Genomic DNA, 24,888 nt, shown 5'->3' with positions numbered 1-24,888 from the left:
CTAGTATAGACTATGCTAGACTATGCTAGGCTAGGATAGACTACACAGGCTAGGATAGACTATGCTAGACTATGCTAGGCTAGGATAGACTACACAGGCTAGGATAGACTATGCTAGACTATGCTAGGGTAGGATAGACTACACAGGCTAGGATAGACTATGCTAGACTATGCTAGGCTAGGATAGACTACACAGGCTAGGATAGACTATGCTAGGCTAGGATAGACTACACAGGCTAGGATAGACTATGCTAGACTATGCTAGGCTAGGATAGACTACACAGGCTAGGATAGACTATGCTAGGCTAGAATAGACTACACAGGCTAGGATAGACTATGCTAGACTATGCTAGGCTAGGATAGACTACACAGGCTAGGATAGGCTATGCTAGACTATGCTAGGCTAGGATAGACTACACAGGCTAGGATAGACTATGCTAGGCTAGGATAGACTACACAGGCTAGGATAGACTATGCTAGACTATGCTAGGCTAGGATAGACTACACAGGCTAGGATAGACTATGCTAGACTATGCTAGGCTAGGATAGACTACACAGGCTAGGATAGACTATGCTAGGCTAGGATAGACTACACAGGCTAGGATAGACTATGCTAGGCTAGAATAGACTACACAGGCTAGGATAGACTATGCTAGGCTAGGATAGACTACACAGGCTAGGATAGACTATGCTAGACTATGCTAGGCTAGGATAGACTACACAGGCTAGGATAGACTATGCTAGACTATGCTAGGCTAGGATAGACTACACAGGCTAGGATAGACTATGCTAGACTATGCTAGGCTAGGATAGACTACACAGGCTAGGATAGACTATGCTAGACTATGCTAGGCTAGGATAGACTACACAGGCTAGGATAGACTATGCTAGACTATGCTAGGCTAGGATAGACTACACAGGCTAGGATAGACTATGCTAGACTATGCTAGGCTAGGATAGACTACACAGGCTAGGATAGACTATGCTAGACTATGCTAGGCTAGGATAGACTACACAGGCTAGGATAGACTATGCTAGGCTAGGATAGACTACACAGGCTAGGATAGACTATGCTAGACTATGCTAGGCTAGGATAGACTACACAGGCTAGGATAGACTATGCTAGACTATGCTAGGCTAGGATAGACTACACAGGCTAGGATAGACTATGCTAGACTATGCTAGGCTAGGATAGACTACACAGGCTAGGATAGACTATGCTAGACTATGCTAGGCTAGGATAGACTACACAGGCTAGGATAGACTATGCTAGACTATGCTAGGCTAGGATAGACTACACAGGCTAGGATAGACTATGCTAGACTATCCTAGGCTAGGATAGACTACACAGGCTAGGATAGACTATGCTAGACTATGCTAGGCTAGGATAGACTACACAGGCTAGGATAGACTATGCTAGGCTAGGATAGACTACACAGGCTAGGATAGACTATGCTAGACTATGCTAGGCTAGGATAGACTACACAGGCTAGGATAGACTATGCTAGACTATGCTAGGCTAGGATAGACTACACAGGCTAGGATAGACTATGCTAGACTATGCTAGGCTAGGATAGACTACACAGGCTAGGATAGACTATGCTAGACTATGCTAGGCTAGGATAGACTACACAGGCTAGGATAGACTATGCTAGACTATGCTAGGCTAGGATAGACTACACAGGCTAGGATAGACTATGCTAGACTATGCTAGGCTAGGATAGACTACACAGGCTAGGATAGACTATGCTAGACTATCCTAGGCTAGGATAGACTACACAGGCTAGGATACACTATGCTAGACTATGCTAGGCTAGGATAGACTACACAGGCTAGGATAGACTATGCTAGGCTAGGATAGACTACACAGGCTAGGATAGACTATGCTAGACTATGCTAGGCTAGGATAGACTACACAGGCTAGGATAGACTATGCTAGACTATGCTAGGCTAGGATAGACTACACAGGCTAGGATAGACTATGCTAGACTATGCTAGGCTAGGATAGACTACACAGGCTAGGATAGACTATGCTAGACTATGCTAGGCTAGGATAGACTACACAGGCTAGGATAGACTATGCTAGACTATGCTAGGCTAGGATAGACTACACAGGCTAGGATAGACTATGCTAGACTATGCTAGGCTAGGATAGGCTACACAGGCTAGGATAGACTATGCTAGGCTAGGATAGACTACACAGGCTAGGATAGACTATGCTAGACTATGCTAGGCTAGGATAGACTACACAGGCTAGGATAGACTATGCTAGACTATGCTAGGCTAGGATAGACTACACAGGCTAGGATAGACTATGCTAGACTATGCTAGGCTAGGATAGACTACACAGGCTAGGATAGACTATGCTAGGCTAGGATAGACTACACAGGCTAGGATAGACTATGCTAGGCTAGGATAGACTATGCTAGGCTAGGATAGACTACACAGGCTAGGATAGACTATGCTAGACTATGCTAGGCTAGGATAGACTACACAGGCTAGGATAGACTATGCTAGACTATGCTAGGCTAGGATAGACTACACAGGCTAGGATAGACTATGCTAGACTATGCTAGGCTAGGATAGACTACACAGGCTAGGATAGACTATGCTAGACTATGCTAGGCTAGGATAGACTACACAGGCTAGGATAGACTATGCTAGACTATGCTAGGCTAGGATAGACTACACAGGCTAGGATAGACTATGCTAGACTATGCTAGGCTAGGATAGACTACACAGGCTAGGATAGACTATGCTAGACTATGCTAGGCTAGGATAGACTACACAGGCTAGGATAGACTATGCTAGGCTAGGATAGACTACACAGGCTAGGATAGACTATGCTAGGCTAGGATAGACTACACAGGCTAGGATAGACTATGCTAGGCTAGGATAGACTACACAGGCTAGTATAGACTATGCTAGACTATGCTAGGCTAGGATAGACTACACAGGCTAGGATAGACTATGCTAGACTATGCTAGGCTAGGATAGACTACACAGGCTAGGATAGACTATGCTAGACTATGCTAGGCTAGGATAGACTACACAGGCTAGGATAGACTATGCTAGACTATGCTAGGCTAGGATAGACTACACAGGCTAGGATAGACTATGCTAGGCTAGGATAGACTACACAGGCTAGGATAGACTATGCTAGACTATGCTAGGCTAGGATAGACTACACAGGCTAGGATAGACTATGCTAGACTATGCTAGGCTAGGATAGACTACACAGGCTAGGATAGACTATGCTAGACTATGCTAGGCTAGGATAGACTACACAGGCTAGGATAGACTACACAGGCTAGGATAGACTATGCTAGACTATGCTAGGCTAGGATAGACTACACAGGCTAGGATAGACTATGCTAGGCTAGGATAGACTACACAGGCTAGGATAGACTATGCTAGGCTAGGATAGACTACACAGGCTAGGATAGACTATGCTAGGCTAGGATAGACTACACAGGCTAGGATAGACTATGCTAGACTATGCTAGGCTAGGATAGACTACACAGGCTAGGATAGACTATGCTAGACTATGCTAGGCTAGGATAGACTACACAGGCTAGGATAGACTATGCTAGACTATGCTAGGCTAGGATAGACTACACAGGCTAGGATAGACTATGCTAGACTATGCTAGGCTAGGATAGACTACACAGGCTAGGATAGACTATGCTAGACTATGCTAGGCTAGGATAGACTACACAGGCTAGGATAGACTATGCTAGACTATGCTAGGCTAGGATAGACTACACAGGCTAGGATAGACTATGCTAGACTATGCTAGGCTAGGATAGACTACACAGGCTAGGATAGACTATGCTAGACTATGCTAGGCTAGGATAGAGTACACAGGCTAGGATAGACTATGCTAGGCTAGGATAGACTACACAGGCTAGGATAGACTATGCTAGACTATGCTAGGCTAGGATAGACTACACAGGCTAGAATAGACTATGCTAGACTATGCTAGGCTAGGATAGACTACACAGGCTAGGATAGACTATGCTAGACTATGCTAGGCTAGGATAGACTACACAGGCTAGGATAGACTATGCTAGACTATGCTAGGCTAGGATAGACTACACAGGCTAGGATAGACTATGCTAGACTATGCTAGGCTAGGATAGACTACACAGGCTAGGATAGACTATGCTAGACTATGCTAGGCTAGGATAGACTACACAGGCTAGGATAGACTATGCTAGACTATGCTAGGCTAGGATAGACTACACAGGCTAGGATAGACTATGCTAGACTATGCTAGGCTAGGATAGACTACACAGGCTAGGATAGACTATGCTAGACTATGCTAGGCTAGGATAGACTACACAGGCTAGGATAGACTATGCTAGGCTAGGATAGACTACACAGGCTAGTAGAGACTATGCTAGACTATGCTAGGCTAGGATAGACTATGCTAGACTATGCTAGGCTAGGATAGACTACACAGGCTAGGATAGACTATGCTAGACTAGGCTAGGCTAGGATAGACTACACAGGCTAGGATAGACTATGCTAGACTATGCTAGGCTAGGATAGACTACACAGGCTAGGATAGACTATGCTAGGCTAGGATAGACTACACAGGCTAGGATAGACTATGCTAGACTATGCTAGGCTAGGATAGACTACACAGGCTAGGATAGACTATGCTAGACTATGCTAGGCTAGGATAGACTACACAGGCTAGGATAGACTATGCTAGACTATGCTAGGCTAGGATAGACTACACAGGCTAGGATAGACTATGCTAGGCTAGGATAGACTACACAGGCTAGGATAGACTATGCTAGACTATGCTAGGCTAGGATAGACTACACAGGCTAGGATAGACTATGCTAGGCTAGGATAGACTACACAGGCTAGGATAGACTATGCTAGACTATGCTAGGCTAGGATAGACTACACAGGCTAGGATAGACTATGCTAGACTATGGTAGGCTAGGATAGACTACACAGGCTAGGATAGACTATGCTAGACTATGCTAGGCTAGGATAGACTACACAGGCTAGGATAGATTATGCTAGGCTAGGATAGACTACACAGGCTAGGATAGACTATGCTAGGCTAGGATAGACTACACAGGCTAGGATAGACTATGCTAGGCTAGGATAGACTACACAGGCTAGTATAGACTATGCTAGACTATGCTAGGCTAGGATAGACTACACAGGCTAGGATAGACTATGCTAGACTATGCTAGGCTAGGATAGACTACACAGGCTAGGATAGACTATGCTAGACTATGCTAGGCTAGGATAGACTACACAGGCTAGGATAGACTATGCTAGACTATGCTAGGCTAGGATAGACTACACAGGCTAGGATAGACTATGCTAGGCTAGGATAGACTACACAGGCTAGGATAGACTATGCTAGGCTAGGATAGACTACACAGGCTACGATAGACTATGCTAGGCTAGGATAGACTACACAGGCTAGGATAGACTATGCTAGGCTAGGATAGACTATGCTAGGCTAGGATAGACTACACAGGCTAGGATAGACTATGCTAGACTATGCTAGGCTAGGATAGACTACACAGGCTAGGATAGACTATGCTAGACTATGCTAGGCTAGGATAGACTACACAGGCTAGGATAGACTATGCTAGACTATGCTAGGCTAGGATAGACTACACAGGGTAGGATAGACTATGCTAGACTGTGCTAGGCTAGGATAGACTACACAGGCTAGGATAGACTATGCTAGACTATGCTAGGCTAGGATAGACTACACAGGCTAGGATAGACTATGCTAGGCTAGGATAGACTACACAGGCTAGGATAGACTATGCTAGACTATGCTAGGCTAGGATAGACTACACAGGCTAGGATAGACTATGCTAGGCTAGGATAGACTACACAGGCTAGGATAGACTATGCTAGGCTAGGATAGACTACACAGGCTAGGATAGACTATGCTAGGCTAGGATAGACTACACAGGCTAGGATAGACTATGCTAGACTATGCTAGGCTAGGATAGACTACACAGGCTAGGATAGACTATGCTAGACTATGCTAGGCTAGGATAGACTACACAGGCTAGGATAGACTATGCTAGACTATGCTAGGCTAGGATAGACTACACAGGCTAGGATAGACTATGCTAGACTATGCTAGGCTAGGATAGACTACACAGGCTAGGATAGACTATGCTAGACTATGCTAGGCTAGGATAGACTACACAGGCTAGGATAGACTATGCTAGACTATGCTAGGCTAGGATAGACTACACAGGCTAGGATAGACTATGCTAGACTATGCTAGGCTAGGATAGACTACACAGGCTAGGATAGACTATGCTAGACTATGCTAGGCTAGGATAGAGTACACAGGCTAGGATAGACTATGCTAGGCTAGGATAGACTACACAGGCTAGGATAGACTATGCTAGACTATGCTAGGCTAGGATAGACTACACAGGCTAGCATAGACTATGCTAGACTATGCTAGGCTAGGATAGACTACACAGGCTAGGATAGACTATGCTAGACTATGCTAGGCTAGGATAGACTACACAGGCTAGGATAGACTATGCTAGACTATGCTAGGCTAGGATAGACTACACAGGCTAGGATAGACTATGCTAGACTATGCTAGGCTAGGATAGACTACACAGGCTAGGATAGACTATGCTAGACTATGCTAGGCTAGGATAGACTACACAGGCTAGGATAGACTATGCTAGACTATGCTAGGCTAGGATAGACTACACAGGCTAGGATAGACTATGCTAGACTATGCTAGGCTAGGATAGACTACACAGGCTAGGATAGACTATGCTAGACTATGCTAGGCTAGGATAGACTACACAGGCTAGGATAGACTATGCTAGGCTAGGATAGACTACACAGGCTAGTAGAGACTATGCTAGACTATGCTAGGCTAGGATAGACTACACAGGCTAGGATAGACTATGCTAGACTATGCTAGGCTAGGATAGACTACACAGGCTAGGATAGACTATGCTAGACTAGGCTAGGCTAGGATAGACTACACAGGCTAGGATAGACTATGCTAGACTATGCTAGGCTAGGATAGACTACACAGGCTAGGATAGACTATGCTAGGCTAGGATAGACTACACAGGCTAGGATAGACTATGCTAGACTATGCTAGGCTAGGATAGACTACACAGGCTAGGATAGACTATGCTAGACTATGCTAGGCTAGGATAGACTACACAGGCTAGGATAGACTATGCTAGACTATGCTAGGCTAGGATAGACTACACAGGCTAGGATAGACTATGCTAGGCTAGGATAGACTACACAGGCTAGGATAGACTATGCTAGACTATGCTAGGCTAGGATAGACTACACAGGCTAGGATAGACTATGCTAGGCTAGGATAGACTACACAGGCTAGGATAGACTATGCTAGACTATGCTAGGCTAGGATAGACTACACAGGCTAGGATAGACTATGCTAGACTATGGTAGGCTAGGATAGACTACACAGGCTAGGATAGACTATGCTAGACTATGCTAGGCTAGGATAGACTACACAGGCTAGGATAGATTATGCTAGGCTAGGATAGACTACACAGGCTAGGATAGACTATGCTAGGCTAGGATAGACTACACAGGCTAGGATAGACTATGCTAGGCTAGGATAGACTACACAGGCTAGTATAGACTATGCTAGACTATGCTAGGCTAGGATAGACTACACAGGCTAGGATAGACTATGCTAGACTATGCTAGGCTAGGATAGACTACACAGGCTAGGATAGACTATGCTAGACTATGCTAGGCTAGGATAGACTACACAGGCTAGGATAGACTATGCTAGACTATGCTAGGCTAGGATAGACTACACAGGCTAGGATAGACTATGCTAGGCTAGGATAGACTACACAGGCTAGGATAGACTATGCTAGGCTAGGATAGACTACACAGGCTACGATAGACTATGCTAGGCTAGGATAGACTACACAGGCTAGGATAGACTATGCTAGGCTAGGATAGACTATGCTAGGCTAGGATAGACTACACAGGCTAGGATAGACTATGCTAGACTATGCTAGGCTAGGATAGACTACACAGGCTAGGATAGACTATGCTAGACTATGCTAGGCTAGGATAGACTACACAGGCTAGGATAGACTATGCTAGACTATGCTAGGCTAGGATAGACTACACAGGGTAGGATAGACTATGCTAGACTGTGCTAGGCTAGGATAGACTACACAGGCTAGGATAGACTATGCTAGACTATGCTAGGCTAGGATAGACTACACAGGCTAGGATAGACTATGCTAGGCTAGGATAGACTACACAGGCTAGGATAGACTATGCTAGACTATGCTAGGCTAGGATAGACTACACAGGCTAGGATAGACTATGCTAGACTATGCTAGGCTAGGATAGACTACACAGGCTAGGATAGACTATGCTAGACTATGCTAGGCTAGGATAGACTACACAGGCTAGGATAGACTATGCTAGACTATGCTAGGCTAGGATAGACTACACAGGCTAGGATAGACTATGCTAGGCTAGGATAGACTACACAGGCTAGGATAGACTATGCTAGGCTAGGATAGACTACACAGGCTAGGATAGACTATGCTAGGCTAGGGTAGACTACACAGGCTAGGATAGACTATGCTAGACTATGCTAGGCTAGGATAGACTACACAGGCTAGGATAGACTATGCTAGACTATGCTAGGCTAGGATAGACTACACAGGCTAGGATAGACTATGCTAGGCTATGCTAGGCTAGGATAGACTACACAGGCTAGGATAGACTATGCTAGACTATGCTAGGCTAGGATAGACTACACAGGCTAGGATAGACTATGCTAGAGTATGCTAGGCTAGGATAGACTACACAGGCTAGGATAGACTATGCTAGACTATGCTAGGCTACGATAGACTACACAGGCTAGGATAGACTATGCTAGACTATGCTAGGCTAGGATAGACTACACAGGCTAGGATAGACTATGCTAGACTATGCTAGGCTAGGATAGACTACACAGGCTAGGATAGACTATGCTAGACTATGCTAGGCTAGGATAGACTACACAGGCTAGGATAGACTATGCTAGACTATGGTAGGCTAGGATAGACTACACAGGCTAGGATAGACTATGCTAGACTATGCTAGGCTAGGATAGACTACACAGGCTAGGATAGACTATGCTAGGCTAGGATAGACTACACAGGCTAGGATAGACTATGCTAGACTATGCTAGGCTAGGATAGACTACACAGGCTAGGATAGACTATGCTAGACTATGCTAGGCTAGGATAGACTACACAGGCTAGGATAGACTATGCTAGGCTAGGATAGACTACACAGGCTAGGATAGACTATGCTAGGCTAGGATAGACTACACAGGCTAGGATAGACTATGCTAGGCTAGGATAGACTACACAGGCTAGTATAGACTATGCTAGACTATGCTAGGCTAGGATAGACTACACAGGCTAGGATAGACTATGCTAGACTATGCTAGGCTAGGATAGACTACACAGGCTAGGATAGACTATGCTAGACTATGCTAGGGTAGGATAGACTACACAGGCTAGGATAGACTATGCTAGACTATGCTAGGCTAGGATAGACTACACAGGCTAGGATAGACTATGCTAGGCTAGGATAGACTACACAGGCTAGGATAGACTATGCTAGACTATGCTAGGCTAGGATAGACTACACAGGCTAGGATAGACTATGCTAGGCTAGGATAGACTACACAGGCTAGGATAGACTATGCTAGGCTAGGATAGACTATGCTAGGCTAGGATAGACTACACAGGCTAGGATAGACTATGCTAGACTATGCTAGGCTAGGATAGACTACACAGGCTAGGATAGACTATGCTAGACTATGCTAGGCTAGGATAGACTACACAGGCTAGGATAGACTATGCTAGACTATGCTAGGCTAGGATAGACTACACAGGCTAGGATAGACTATGCTAGACTATGCTAGGCTAGGATAGACTACACAGGCTAGGATAGACTATGCTAGACTATGCTAGGCTAGGATAGACTACACAGGCTAGGATAGACTATGCTAGACTATGCTAGGCTAGGATAGACTACACAGGCTAGGATAGACTATGCTAGACTATGCTAGGCTAGGATAGACTACACAGGCTAGGATAGACTATGCTAGGCTAGGATAGACTACACAGGCTAGGATAGACTATGCTAGGCTAGGATAGACTACACAGGCTAGGATAGACTATGCTAGGCTAGGATAGACTACACAGGCTAGTATAGACTATGCTAGACTATGCTAGGCTAGGATAGACTACACAGGCTAGGATAGACTATGCTAGACTATGCTAGGCTAGGATAGACTACACAGGCTAGGATAGACTATGCTAGACTATGCTAGGCTAGGATAGACTACACAGGCTAGGATAGACTATGCTAGACTATGCTAGGCTAGGATAGACTACACAGGCTAGGATAGACTATGCTAGGCTAGGATAGACTACACAGGCTAGGATAGACTATGCTAGACTATGCTAGGCTAGGATAGACTACACAGGCTAGGATAGACTATGCTAGACTATGCTAGGCTAGGATAGACTACACAGGCTAGGATAGACTATGCTAGACTATGCTAGGCTAGGATAGACTACACAGGCTAGGATAGACTACACAGGCTAGGATAGACTATGCTAGACTATGCTAGGCTAGGATAGACTACACAGGCTAGGATAGACTATGCTAGGCTAGGATAGACTACACAGGCTAGGATAGACTATGCTAGGCTAGGATAGACTACACAGGCTAGGATAGACTATGCTAGGCTAGGATAGACTACACAGGCTAGGATAGACTATGCTAGACTATGCTAGGCTAGGATAGACTACACAGGCTAGGATAGACTATGCTAGACTATGCTAGGCTAGGATAGACTACACAGGCTAGGATAGACTATGCTAGACTATGCTAGGCTAGGATAGACTACACAGGCTAGGATAGACTATGCTAGACTATGCTAGGCTAGGATAGACTACACAGGCTAGGATAGACTATGCTAGACTATGCTAGGCTAGGATAGACTACACAGGCTAGGATAGACTATGCTAGACTATGCTAGGCTAGGATAGACTACACAGGCTAGGATAGACTATGCTAGACTATGCTAGGCTAGGATAGACTACACAGGCTAGGATAGACTATGCTAGACTATGCTAGGCTAGGATAGAGTACACAGGCTAGGATAGACTATGCTAGGCTAGGATAGACTACACAGGCTAGGATAGACTATGCTAGACTATGCTAGGCTAGGATAGACTACACAGGCTAGAATAGACTATGCTAGACTATGCTAGGCTAGGATAGACTACACAGGCTAGGATAGACTATGCTAGACTATGCTAGGCTAGGATAGACTACACAGGCTAGGATAGACTATGCTAGACTATGCTAGGCTAGGATAGACTACACAGGCTAGGATAGACTATGCTAGACTATGCTAGGCTAGGATAGACTACACAGGCTAGGATAGACTATGCTAGACTATGCTAGGCTAGGATAGACTACACAGGCTAGGATAGACTATGCTAGACTATGCTAGGCTAGGATAGACTACACAGGCTAGGATAGACTATGCTAGACTATGCTAGGCTAGGATAGACTACACAGGCTAGGATAGACTATGCTAGACTATGCTAGGCTAGGATAGACTACACAGGCTAGGATAGACTATGCTAGACTATGCTAGGCTAGGATAGACTACACAGGCTAGGATAGACTATGCTAGGCTAGGATAGACTACACAGGCTAAGAAAGACTATGCTAGGCTAGGATAGACTACACAGGCTAGGATAGACTATGCTAGGCTAGGATAGACTACACAGGCTAGTATAGACTATGCTAGACTATGCTAGGCTAGGATAGACTACACAGGCTAGGATAGACTATGCTAGACTATGCTAGGCTAGGATAGACTACACAGGCTAGGATAGACTATGCTAGACTAGGCTAGGCTAGGATAGACTACACAGGCTAGGATAGACTATGCTAGACTATGCTAGGCTAGGATAGACTACACAGGCTAGGATAGACTATGCTAGGCTAGGATAGACTACACAGGCTAGGATAGACTATGCTAGACTATGCTAGGCTAGGATAGACTACACAGGCTAGGATAGACTATGCTAGACTATGCTAGGCTAGGATAGACTACACAGGCTAGGATAGACTATGCTAGACTATGCTAGGCTAGGATAGACTACACAGGCTAGGATAGACTATGCTAGGCTAGGATAGACTACACAGGCTAGGATAGACTATGCTAGACTATGCTAGGCTAGGATAGACTACACAGGCTAGGATAGACTATGCTAGGCTAGGATAGACTACACAGGCTAGGATAGACTATGCTAGACTATGCTAGGCTAGGATAGACTACACAGGCTAGGATAGACTATGCTAGACTATGGTAGGCTAGGATAGACTGCACAGGCTAGGATAGACTATGCTAGACTATGCTAGGCTAGGATAGACTACACAGGCTAGGATAGATTATGCTAGGCTAGGATAGACTACACAGGCTAGGATAGACTATGCTAGGCTAGGATAGACTACACAGGCTAGGATAGACTATGCTAGGCTAGGATAGACTACACAGGCTAGTATAGACTATGCTAGACTATGCTAGGCTAGGATAGACTACACAGGCTAGGATAGACTATGCTAGACTATGCTAGGCTAGGATAGACTACACAGGCTAGGATAGACTATGCTAGACTATGCTAGGCTAGGATAGACTACACAGGCTAGGATAGACTATGCTAGACTATGCTAGGCTAGGATAGACTACACAGGCTAGGATAGACTATGCTAGGCTAGGATAGACTACACAGGCTAGGATAGACTATGCTAGGCTAGGATAGACTACACAGGCTACGATAGACTATGCTAGGCTAGGATAGACTACACAGGCTAGGATAGACTATGCTAGGCTAGGATAGACTATGCTAGGCTAGGATAGACTACACAGGCTAGGATAGACTATGCTAGACTATGCTAGGCTAGGATAGACTACACAGGCTAGGATAGACTATGCTAGACTATGCTAGGCTAGGATAGACTACACAGGCTAGGATAGACTATGCTAGACTATGCTAGGCTAGGATAGACTACACAGGGTAGGATAGACTATGCTAGACTGTGCTAGGCTAGGATAGACTACACAGGCTAGGATAGACTATGCTAGACTATGCTAGGCTAGGATAGACTACACAGGCTAGGATAGACTATGCTAGGCTAGGATAGACTACACAGGCTAGGATAGACTATGCTAGACTATGCTAGGCTAGGATAGACTACACAGGCTAGGATAGACTATGCTAGACTATGCTAGGCTAGGATAGACTACACAGGCTAGGATAGACTATGCTAGACTATGCTAGGCTAGGATAGACTACACAGGCTAGGATAGACTATGCTAGACTATGCTAGGCTAGGATAGACTACACAGGCTAGGATAGACTATGCTAGGCTAGGATAGACTACACAGGCTAGGATAGACTATGCTAGGCTAGGATAGACTACACAGGCTAGGATAGACTATGCTAGGCTAGGGTAGACTACACAGGCTAGGATAGACTATGCTAGACTATGCTAGGCTAGGATAGACTACACAGGCTAGGATAGACTATGCTAGACTATGCTAGGCTAGGATAGACTACACAGGCTAGGATAGACTATGCTAGGCTATGCTAGGCTAGGATAGACTACACAGGCTAGGATAGACTATGCTAGACTATGCTAGGCTAGGATAGACTACACAGGCTAGGATAGACTATGCTAGAGTATGCTAGGCTAGGATAGACTACACAGGCTAGGATAGACTATGCTAGACTATGCTAGGCTACGATAGACTACACAGGCTAGGATAGACTATGCTAGACTATGCTAGGCTAGGATAGACTACACAGGCTAGGATAGACTATGCTAGACTATGCTAGGCTAGGATAGACTACACAGGCTAGGATAGACTATGCTAGACTATGCTAGGCTAGGATAGACTACACAGGCTAGGATAGACTATGCTAGACTATGGTAGGCTAGGATAGACTACACAGGCTAGGATAGACTATGCTAGACTATGCTAGGCTAGGATAGACTACACAGGCTAGGATAGACTATGCTAGGCTAGGATAGACTACACAGGCTAGGATAGACTATGCTAGACTATGCTAGGCTAGGATAGACTACACAGGCTAGGATAGACTATGCTAGACTATGCTAGGCTAGGATAGACTACACAGGCTAGGATAGACTATGCTAGGCTAGGATAGACTACACAGGCTAGGATAGACTATGCTAGGCTAGGATAGACTACACAGGCTAGGATAGACTATGCTAGGCTAGGATAGACTACACAGGCTAGTATAGACTATGCTAGACTATGCTAGGCTAGGATAGACTACACAGGCTAGGATAGACTATGCTAGACTATGCTAGGCTAGGATAGACTACACAGGCTAGGATAGACTATGCTAGACTATGCTAGGGTAGGATAGACTACACAGGCTAGGATAGACTATGCTAGACTATGCTAGGCTAGGATAGACTACACAGGCTAGGATAGACTATGCTAGGCTAGGATAGACTACACAGGCTAGGATAGACTATGCTAGACTATGCTAGGCTAGGATAGACTACACAGGCTAGGATAGACTATGCTAGGCTAGAATAGACTACACAGGCTAGGATAGACTATGCTAGACTATGCTAGGCTAGGATAGACTACACAGGCTAGGATAGGCTATGCTAGACTATGCTAGGCTAGGATAGACTACACAGGCTAGGATAGACTATGCTAGGCTAGGATAGACTACACAGGCTAGGATAGACTATGCTAGACTATGCTAGGCTAGGATAGACTACACAGGCTAGGATAGACTATGCTAGACTATGCTAGGCTAGGATAGACTACACAGGCTAGGATAGACTATGCTAGGCTAGGATAGACTACACAGGCTAGGATAGACTATGCTATGCTAGAATAGACTACACAGGCTAGGATAGACTATGCTAGGCTAGGATAGACTACACAGGCTAGGATAGACTATGCTAGACTATGCTAGGCTAGGATAGACTACACAGGCTAGGATAGACTATGCTAGACTATGCTAGGCTAGGATAGACTACACAGGCTAGGATAGACTATGCTAGACTATGCTAGGCTAGGATAGACTACACAGGCTAGGATAGACTATGCTAGACTATGCTAGGCTAGGATAGACTACACAGGCTAGGATAGACTATGCTAGACTATGCTAGGCTAGGATAGACTACACAGGCTAGGATAGACTATGCTAGACTATGCTAGGCTAGGATAGACTACACAGGCTAGGATAGACTATGCTAGACTATGCTAGGCTAGGATAGACTACACAGGCTAGGATAGACTATGCTAGGCTAGGATAGACTACACAGGCTAGGATAGACTATGCTAGACTATGCTAGGCTAGGATAGACTACACAGGCTAGGATAGACTATGCTAGACTATGCTAGGCTAGGATAGACTACACAGGCTAGGATAGACTATGCTAGACTATGCTAGGCTAGGATAGACTACACAGGCTAGGATAGACTATGCTAGACTATGCTAGGCTAGGATAGACTACACAGGCTAGGATAGACTATGCTAGACTATGCTAGGCTAGGATAGACTACACAGGCTAGGATAGACTATGCTAGACTATCCTAGGCTAGGATAGACTACACAGGCTAGGATAGACTATGCTAGACTATGCTAGGCTAGGATAGACTACACAGGCTAGGATAGACTATGCTAGGCTAGGATAGACTACACAGGCTAGGATAGACTATGCTAGACTATGCTAGGCTAGGATAGACTACACAGGCTAGGATAGACTATGCTAGACTATGCTAGGCTAGGATAGACTACACAGGCTAGGATAGACTATGCTAGACTATGCTAGGCTAGGATAGACTACACAGGCTAGGATAGACTATGCTAGACTATGCTAGGCTAGGATAGACTACACAGGCTAGGATAGACTATGCTAGACTATGCTAGGCTAGGATAGACTACACAGGCTAGGATAGACTATGCTAGACTATGCTAGGCTAGGATAGACTACACAGGCTAGGATAGACTATGCTAGACTATGCTAGGCTAGGATAGACTATGATAGACTATTCTAGGATAGGATAGACTACACAGGCTAGGATAGACTATGCTAGACTATGCTAGGCTAGGATAGACTATGATAGACTATGCTAGGCTAGGATAGACTACACAGGCTAGGATAGACTATGCTAGACTATGCTAGGCTAGGATAGACTACACAGGCTAGGATAGACTATGCTAGACTATGCTAGGCTAGGATAGACTGCGATAGCCTAGGATAGACTACGCTATGCTAAAATAGACTGTGATAGTCTTGGATAGACTACGCTAAGCTAGGAAAGACAATGCAAGACTTTTATACATTATGGTATGCTATCAGATACTATGACCGCTTAGGAAAGAGTGCGGTAGACTAAGTTATTAATATAGGGTGTGTTAGAATATTATGTGTTTAAGTAGGCCTGTTTTTTATTACCATCTCTAGAGTGTTTGTTGGTCTTTCAAAAATAATTTAGATCCCTTTATTGTGCTGTGTTTGGCCTTTTCCTTATGAGCTGACAGCCGAAGCAAAGCAGGCGTATTGGATCTATTTGATTGGAGTTTCAGGTTTTTGATGGTCCTCTCTTCTGAGCCTCAACAGCAGATCCTAGTCACAAGAGAAACTTCATCAGCCTTATCAGTATGCTGCATTAAGTATTACATCAAGTCTCTAGCTCAGAATTAAAAGCATTTTGTTCCAGTGGTTAAATCCAGGGCATGGGAAGTGTCAATAGATGTGCTGAATTTTTGTTTAATCTCTGTTCTCCTAGATTTACATATATATGTGCGTATCCATAAATGATATATATATGTAGACCACTGTCTCAAGGTGTAGTCATGTTCAGCTGCTGGTGCTTCTGGTTACAATTACATTCAGTAAAAGCGCACAAAAACCCTAGGAGCCCCCTGAGGAAGCACCATACACAGAGTAGGATGCCTTTTTTGAGTGACATTACTAATGTCTCCCTTTAGGTACACCCTTCTTCCCCAGATTCTCAGTTGATGGTCCAAATAACGATGATAATTATAGCATCTGTCATTTGCTTTATGTCCTGCTCACCTTGTTCCATGCAGCATTGTAGTGCTTTTCATGTATTCATTTCTTCACTCTCCCAGCTGTCTGCTAAGGACTGCTATTATTACCTCCTTGGTGCTGATGAGGAAACACAGAGGGCGTAAGCAACCCACCCAGGTCTGTGCAGTAGGTAGAGGACTGAACTAGGATCAAACTCAGGTATCTGTTTCCCAACAGGGTCCTTTCACCAATGTGCCATAGCACAACCACGTGAGACACTGTCCTTCTGGACATTCCACCGGCCATCAGAGCTGGACACCAAGTGTTCTTTTCCCCTAACAGGCTTCATCCCCCCTCCTCTCATCTTTGGGGCTGGCATCGACTCTACTTGCCTGTTCTGGAGCACGTTCTGTGGGGAACAGGGCGCCTGCGTCCTCTATGACAACGTGGCCTACAGACACCTGTACGTCAGCATCGCCATCGCACTCAAGTCCTTCGCCTTCATCCTTTACACCACCACGTGGCAGTGTCTGCGGAAAAACTATAAACGATACATCAAAAACCACGAGGGCGGGCTGAGCACCAGTGAGTTCTTTGCCTCTACTCTGACCCTAGACAATCTGGGGAGGGACCCTGTGCCCGCACACCAGACGCATAGGACAAAGTTTATCTATAACCTGGAAGATCATGAGTGGTGTGAAAACATGGAGTCCGTTTTATAGTGACTCAAGGAGGGCTGAACTCTGTATAGTGATCAGAGGGTCATTTTTCCTACAAAAAGAAAAAAAGGTTTCCAAAAAACAACTCAGTACACACACACATGCACACATACACCACCTTTGTTCTTTTTCTCCAAATCAGAGCCAGATGGGATTGAGAATGAGAGCATGGGACCATGTGTCTGACGTGTGACCTGCTGGGGCTCAGAGCCTGCTCTTTGGCGCCACCTCGTGGTGTTTCAGGATGCTGACAGCTGCAAGCAACAGGCACTGCCAAATTCAGGGAACAGTGGTGACCAGCTTGGAGGACGGACACTTCTGCATATACACACAGCATACAAAACAAAAGAAATATATTTTTAAAGGAAGTCTACTAAAAAACACAAGTTGACAACATTGCCAGGATAAGCACTAGTGACACACCCTGTGCCGCCCCGCCCCTCCCCGTGGGGGTGGGGAGGCACCCAAGGCGGAGGAGTGGAAGCCCAGTCCTCTAACTTTTGCAATATGGGTCACTGTGTAGACACTCACCCAGTCTGCATGTGGTCTAAGGCCCCAGAGTTCTCTCAGTGATGCTAATGGGTGATCAGTGCTAGAGTCTGTCATTGGCACCTCTCACCAGCTCCATTTCCATGTTCAAGGCCGAGGGCCCGAGGGGGAGCCGGGCGTGGTGGGGCAGCACCTCACCTTCCCCCGAAGTACCTCCCAGTGGTGGGCACCCACCTCCCCCAGCCCCGCAGAGTGACCTCAGGAAGCGGTGGGCCTCACCTGGCTATGACTGACTTCACTCAGAGCCGGTGAAACCCAACACAGCCCAAGTCATTTGCTTACATTTGCCAAACATTTTGCCATTTTTTAAAAAATAATTCCATGCATATGAATTTCAAACTGTTATATGTATAACCCTCTAATACTATTTTTAACTACTTCTGAAATCTGTGTTAACCCTTCAGTCGCTAACACAGTTCTCTAGGCCGAATTTACTATGCTGGTTGCTTTTACTTTCTTCCTTTTTTAATGCACCAAAATATAATGTGATTCAAGGGATGAAATTAATCTATTGTAATTTTTTTATCATTTTATCTTCATTCGGATATTCTGTGAGAACAAGAATATACAGTGTGTTACAAGTAGGGAAAAAATACTTGAAAAAGTGTCTAAGCAGCCTGCCTTTTAAAAGACCCACATTTGAGACCGAGGGAGGGAAACGTGATCAATTGCACATTTGCCTCCTTGCTCTGTTCCCCTCTCCTTCCCGGGATCCAGTGACACTGTCACAGGAGGCCCTTTTCTATTCACACTTCATGTCCCAGGGGCTTTCTCCGCAGCGGGTGGAGGAGACACGCTTGGGTATGGGTGTGTGTATGGGCGCAGTGCTGCTGGGGAGGGGACGCAGAGAGAAAAGGCCTCTGTAGCACAAGCCTGTTGAGTGGCCTGGGGTGTCTGTGGCCATGACTATGCAGACCTACAGGCCCCTGGACGCTATGGCATGCGCAGCACGTGACCCGTCCATGAGGCTTCCAGGGTAGTCTTGAACTCATAGAGTCGTGTGTGTGTGTGTGTGTGCACGCACGTGTGTATGCACGCACGTGTGTATGCGTGCACGCACTAAAAGCGACAGACCCTCAAACAGAGCAAACCTGTCGTTTGGGGTAAGAATGATGGAGACTCAGCCTCGCAAGGCCATCTCCAGGAGGGGACAGAACCTATGTGAGCATGCGCAGCCCCGTTTACTCCCCTGCCGGGCTTCCTCGGTGAACTTTGTCCAGGGCTTCCTCGGTGACCTTTGTCCAGGCTGACCTGGCAAGGACCACAAGGGCTGTTTGGTTGGCTGGTTTGCTTTTCTGCTTCAGGCATATAGCTGCAGTCCCTGTGGGGGCAAGAAAGAAAAAAAAAAAGGCGAGAAAGGTCATTGTGCCAGCATTTTAACAAGCACTGGAAAAGGGTAGTGTGAGTGACAGCTCCAAACGACAGACCGGACCCTCAAGGAAGGACAAAGCTGGCATCGGGGTGCAGGGTCATGGGGATCAGCTGTCTGGGATCAGCTTTCTATAGTTGTAGTCTGTTCTTGTTCATGAAAATGGGGTGCTTGTCAATACGTTAACTAGTAAGTAGCTGGATTGTCCCCCAGCTAATTCATAAAATATGTATGCTGTCATTCCTAAGGCTTTGATACCACTCTGTGCAGGTTGTGAGTTCTGGGTGTCAGATGTACTGCTCATAGGTCACCACCTTCTTACATACGACTGCATAGCTACCCCAAATCAGAACACACACAGGAGCCCCATGACCTAGTGTTTTACGGAGCTACTTGCTATTGTTTAAAAAAGTTTTTGAAAACTTGTATTTTGTTTTTCCTCAGATTTTTGGGTGAATGAGAGTAAGATGTTAGGATGACAAAAGAAAACGACTCCAGGGCAACAATTGGACCAAAATGTAAAGTCCCCTAAGGCAAGAAGGCTCTAAAGTATAAGTCACCTTGTAAAATGTTAATTTCCCTCATATACTACAGAGCAGAAAACTTAGTGTAGTTTTAAGTTTTGTGCTACAAAGAACCATTGTGCATACAATGCCAGATCCAGCCCCTTGGTTATTTGTTGGGTGTTGAGTGGTATTTTGAATAAAGGATTTCCTGGGAAGAGCTCCATTGGACTTACAGAAAACGAAAACCGAGGGACAGAATCAACCTAGAAAGGCAATGCTAAGGTCCTCTCTCTGCTGCCACCAGCTTCTCCAGCATCTTAGCTGAACCAGCCCGGGGGTGGATGAAAAAGTCTCTCTTTGCTGCAACTTTTGACAGACTTTTTAACTCCTGACTGTAGAATGAGCAGCCTTTTGGCGAATGTGACTCCTGCGCGCGAAGTACATGTATTTAGTGAGCGTAGCTCTCCCGGGAGGACGCGGTTCGCCGTCTTCCTTCCGCCCAGGCTGGGCGCTAGTCAGGGAAGACGGGCAGCTTTGCCCCCCCCGCTTCTCGCCTCGCACAGGAAGGCACGAGGCCCCTGGGCACCCGCCCACCCCACCAGATGGCCGCTGCATGCGGGCTTCCCTTGCGGCTAATGAAGGCGCAGGAGACGCCTCCTTGCACGGCCCCCGGAGGGGTCTGCTAGTGGCGCTGAGCAGGCAAAATAATGAGAGGACACCAAGAGCGCCTAAGGAATCCTTGAACGGATGTACCACTGTCTTCGGACCAGGAAGGCAGGAACGAGCTTCTCCATGAAAAGCGCTGCTTTCTCACCCGCGTGCGGCGCGATAGCTCCCTCTAGCAGGGGTTCTGGGTCTGGGCAGAGGGCCCTGCACACAGTCACACCCCCGTTCCGCCTCCCTGTCCCCGGAAGCGAGCGAAAGCTTCCCCTCCCTCAGGCACGGCCGGCTTTCCCACTGAAACGCAGGGCCACCCCGACAGGTGCCTGGGACGGCGCGCCCCCCACCCCCACCCGAGCGAGGGCCGCAGAAAAGGTCCCGCGGAGCTTGCTCACGGGGTATCACTCCCAGCCCAGGGCGGCCGGCCCGACAGTCTGAGGTCTCGGGGGGCCTGCAGGGCCCGAGCGCGCCCCCCAGCGGCGCGTGGACATCAGAGCAGCTGGTCGTGACCTCAAGAGCAGAGGGGGGACAGGGTCCACGTCTGCTCCAGCGAGGCAGTTACGCTCCGTTTTGTTGTCGTTAGTGCATCCGGTCTAGCTTGGCTTAGGCGAGGGGAGAAAACCAAGCAAGCGCCGCTGCAGCCCAACAGAGAACGTTGGCTGTCGGTGCCGAAAGGACCCCCCAGACACGCAGTGGGGCCTCCTCTCACCCTTGACCCGAGTTATGCTCTAGGTTAGACTCCAGGTCAAATACCTAAGAGGTGCCCTGTTTTCTGAGAGAGGGCGCTACTGACATGAAATCGGGCCTAGACAATCGGTCTGGGACATAAATACTGTCCGTATCCTTGCCGCTCTGCCCCTCTCGCCTCGTTCGTTATGCTCCCCTCTCCCTACTCAGTACAAAGTCTGGGGTTTGGAACAGCCCTTGGGAAGTAACGAGGCTCAGTGCAGCCGGCCCTGCATGAAGCCTTCGGTCCCGGCGCCCCTGGAACCGATGGCTGCTCAGGAACGCCCCTGCGGAACGACACTGTCTGCTGGGACAGGCGACAAGGATGCTTCCGTCCGCGTGCCCGCTGCCCAGCATAACCCGGGCATCCGCTGTGCGCACAGGGCCTGCCACGCTCGGCCCTCCCCTTCCTCGCACCGGGAGGCGGCCTCAGAGTGGGCATCGCGGCAGACAGGACAAGGAAAAAGCCTAAAGTGGGAATTCAGAAAAGCAGAGCTTCTCCTCTCCCGCGGAGACGGGGACAGAACTCGCACCCCTGAGAGCAGCCCCGGGGCGGCGCCCTTCCCTCCGCAGGGCGCTGTGCAGACTCCTGTTCCCTAAGCACGTGGGTAGTCGCTGCTTCATGAAAGTGCAGCTACGTGCCAGGCCCTGGACCCGATACAAAGGTTACAAACAAACCAACAGACCACCCTGACCTCTAGGAGGTCGCTGTCCAATGAGCCCGACAGACCTGAACACAAACAAAAGCAACGGAATAATAATATACAGCCCGGTCTGTCTGTCCGTCGGGGTGCAAGAAGGGCTGATCGTGGCGGTGTCAGTGCTGGCTCGCGGCCTGGGGCCTCACGAAGGCTCCCCGAGGGGCGCCCTGGTAGTGTGCCCCCTAGTGGGGTCACAGTGCAAGTTCACAAACTGCAGGGGCCGGGGGCAAACATTGTAGGCTTTGACAGCCATGTTGTTGCAACAGGACGACGGTGGCCTTAGGCAAGGTGCAAACAAGTGACGAGCTGTTTCTGCAAAGGCAGTGGCCGGGTTTGGCCAGGGGCCGCCGTGGGCTGGTCTCTGTTCCGAGCACAGGCTCAGGTTGGAGACAGCACCACGCTGGGGGGCTCTGGCAGCCGAGGTCATGTGTTGGAAGTCCTTGAGCTAGGTGACCGTCGACTCTGACAGTTCTGACCACGGGAATCTAGTGCAGGTGTCCCGTTTTCTGAGACCGAGGTAGGGAGCCCACTGTGGTCAGGCGCTGTCATCCTTGTGTAGGTGGTGGAAATGGGCATGGATGGGAAAATGCAGGAGCCAGAGGAAGGCGTGAATGCGGGTACTGGGGAGTGATTCACGTCCCCTCCCTCCTTTCCACCGGCACAAAACATTGGCACAATAGAACTAATAGATCACACATGCCAGCTGAAGTAGCTGGTAAATACTAATAAGAACTAATAATAATAGCTGCTAACATTTTTCAAGCACTTACTATGAACCAGCTTATTACCTATATGAACTCGTTTACTCTCAGTAGCCCCATGAGTCAGGAACTGTAATAATCTTCAGTTTATAAGTGAGGAACATGAAGCTTGAAAAGCTTCCAGAATTGGCTCAAGGTCACAGAGCAGAGCAGGGATTCAAACCCAGCTCTATGAACCCAAAGCCCGCATTCTTAGTGTCATGCGTACTCACTCCCTACTCGGCAAGACGGAGGGACCCCTCCCCAGGTATAGGGACTGACCAGGAAAACTGACTCGAATGGGCTGTGGGGCCCGACACACTCTCCCAGGCCCCCAGTACAACAATCGGGGCCCAGCGACGGCTGTATTCCAGGGATAGGCTTCTCCCTGTGTTACTCCTGGTCTTAGCCACAGAGTCCAGTGATTAATTTGAATGGGGTGTCCTGCCAGGAGCAGACAAGACGAGGAAATGAGGTACTTCTCTGCCCTGATGCATTCTGGAATGCACTTCCAAAAGCACCAGGATGCAGGAGAGTCACCACTCCGTGCAGGCCATCAGCTCCAGTGCGGAGACCACAGACACCTCTCCTGCCTGGAGTCACTGGGGTTCACAGCACGAACCTCAGGGGCTCGGCTCTGGCCCAACGCCCTCAGACACACCGACACTGGTCCCTGGTTGAGTGTCTTACTCTATTATCAGGTGCTAGGCTTTTAGAAAGTTTCTATACATTTCTGTTTTACATTAATGATTCAGGCCAACAATCAGTAGTTGATTATTACCTTATGGAAAAAATATTCAGAATTTATGCTAAAGTGGTCATGTTCTTTTACTATGAGCAAATGGAACACCATAGTCAATTTTCTGGACGTTTAACGTTCTGTAAATTGAGATTTTTGCCATCCCATTAAATCCCCCCAAATTATGTTTTCCTTAAATTCATGCTGACTTAATGGAAAATAGCTGTCATGAAGATGTATTGGTCAACACCATTTGATTTTAGAACCTAAGGTCATAAAAGGAATTGGAAGTATGTAGTGTAGGAAGTTTCATTACAAGAGAAACCTAACGCATCACGCGAACCCTAGTCCAGGAGGGAGGGGGCTGGGAACTCAAGTTCATTAAGAACCTGCTAAGTATGTGCCAGGCGCTATAAGTTAATGCTTCTAGCAGCTTCCTCACGCCAGCCCTACAAGGCAGGTGGATTTTTTCCCACTTTACAGATCAGAAAACTAAGGCTCTGTAAACCCAAGCTTCCCAAGGTCACGTAGCTAGTTAGAAAGTCCCCAAGAGCTGATGCCAGTTCTGTCTGACTCCTGAACCAGTGCTCTTTCTGTTCCATCACATGGCCACCGCAGTGGGGACACAGAGCTGCCTTCTTAAAAGCTTCAATGAGGCCAACAGGGCACCTACTATCAGGAAAACCCCCACGGAAGTCCGAAGTTTCATAGAGAAATGAATCCAGAGGTGGGGGTGAGGAGGGGGAAGAACCGCTGCAAAATTTTGCCTATGGGCACAGGAAGCTAAAATAAGAAAATAAGAGGAAAAAAAATTTTTTTTACTCTAAAAATTAAATATTGGAGACATTTAAAAACACTCCTTCCTTCTTCCACCAGTCACCAGATAATCCTCTGCCTTCCTCATTCTGTGCTCAAGAACCAAGCCACGCTCTCGCTTCCGTCCCAGACTCCCCGCTCCCTGCCCCTGAGGCCCTGGGCGCAGCCTCTGGGCCCTACAAGAACTAGAGCCTGTGAAGC

At 47.1% G+C, this 24,888-nt stretch overlaps 1 protein-coding gene across 2 annotated transcripts in view; it reads left to right on the top strand.

Moving 5' to 3' along the window:
• Positions 1-24,888, top strand: part of SLCO3A1 (solute carrier organic anion transporter family member 3A1) — a 244,265-nt gene that overhangs the window by 217,966 nt on the left and 1,411 nt on the right. The window contains exon 10 of one of the 2 annotated variants that reach the window (XM_090263651.1): positions 17,505-17,747. In XM_090263651.1, the coding sequence (XP_090119777.1) occupies positions 17,505-17,747 (243 nt within the window). Of the gene's footprint in view, positions 1-17,504; positions 18,376-24,888 lie in introns of those variants that run through there. The other variant, XM_090263650.1, reaches the window with a different exon arrangement.

This window comes from Furipterus horrens, unplaced genomic scaffold (genome assembly GCF_987537825.1).
Source record: "Furipterus horrens unplaced genomic scaffold, mFurHor1.1.pri manual_scaffold_16, whole genome shotgun sequence".
NCBI lineage: Eukaryota > Metazoa > Chordata > Mammalia > Chiroptera > Furipteridae > Furipterus > Furipterus horrens.
The sequence above is the reverse complement of the archived record's forward strand: the minus strand, read 5'-3'. Positions and strand labels throughout refer to the sequence as shown.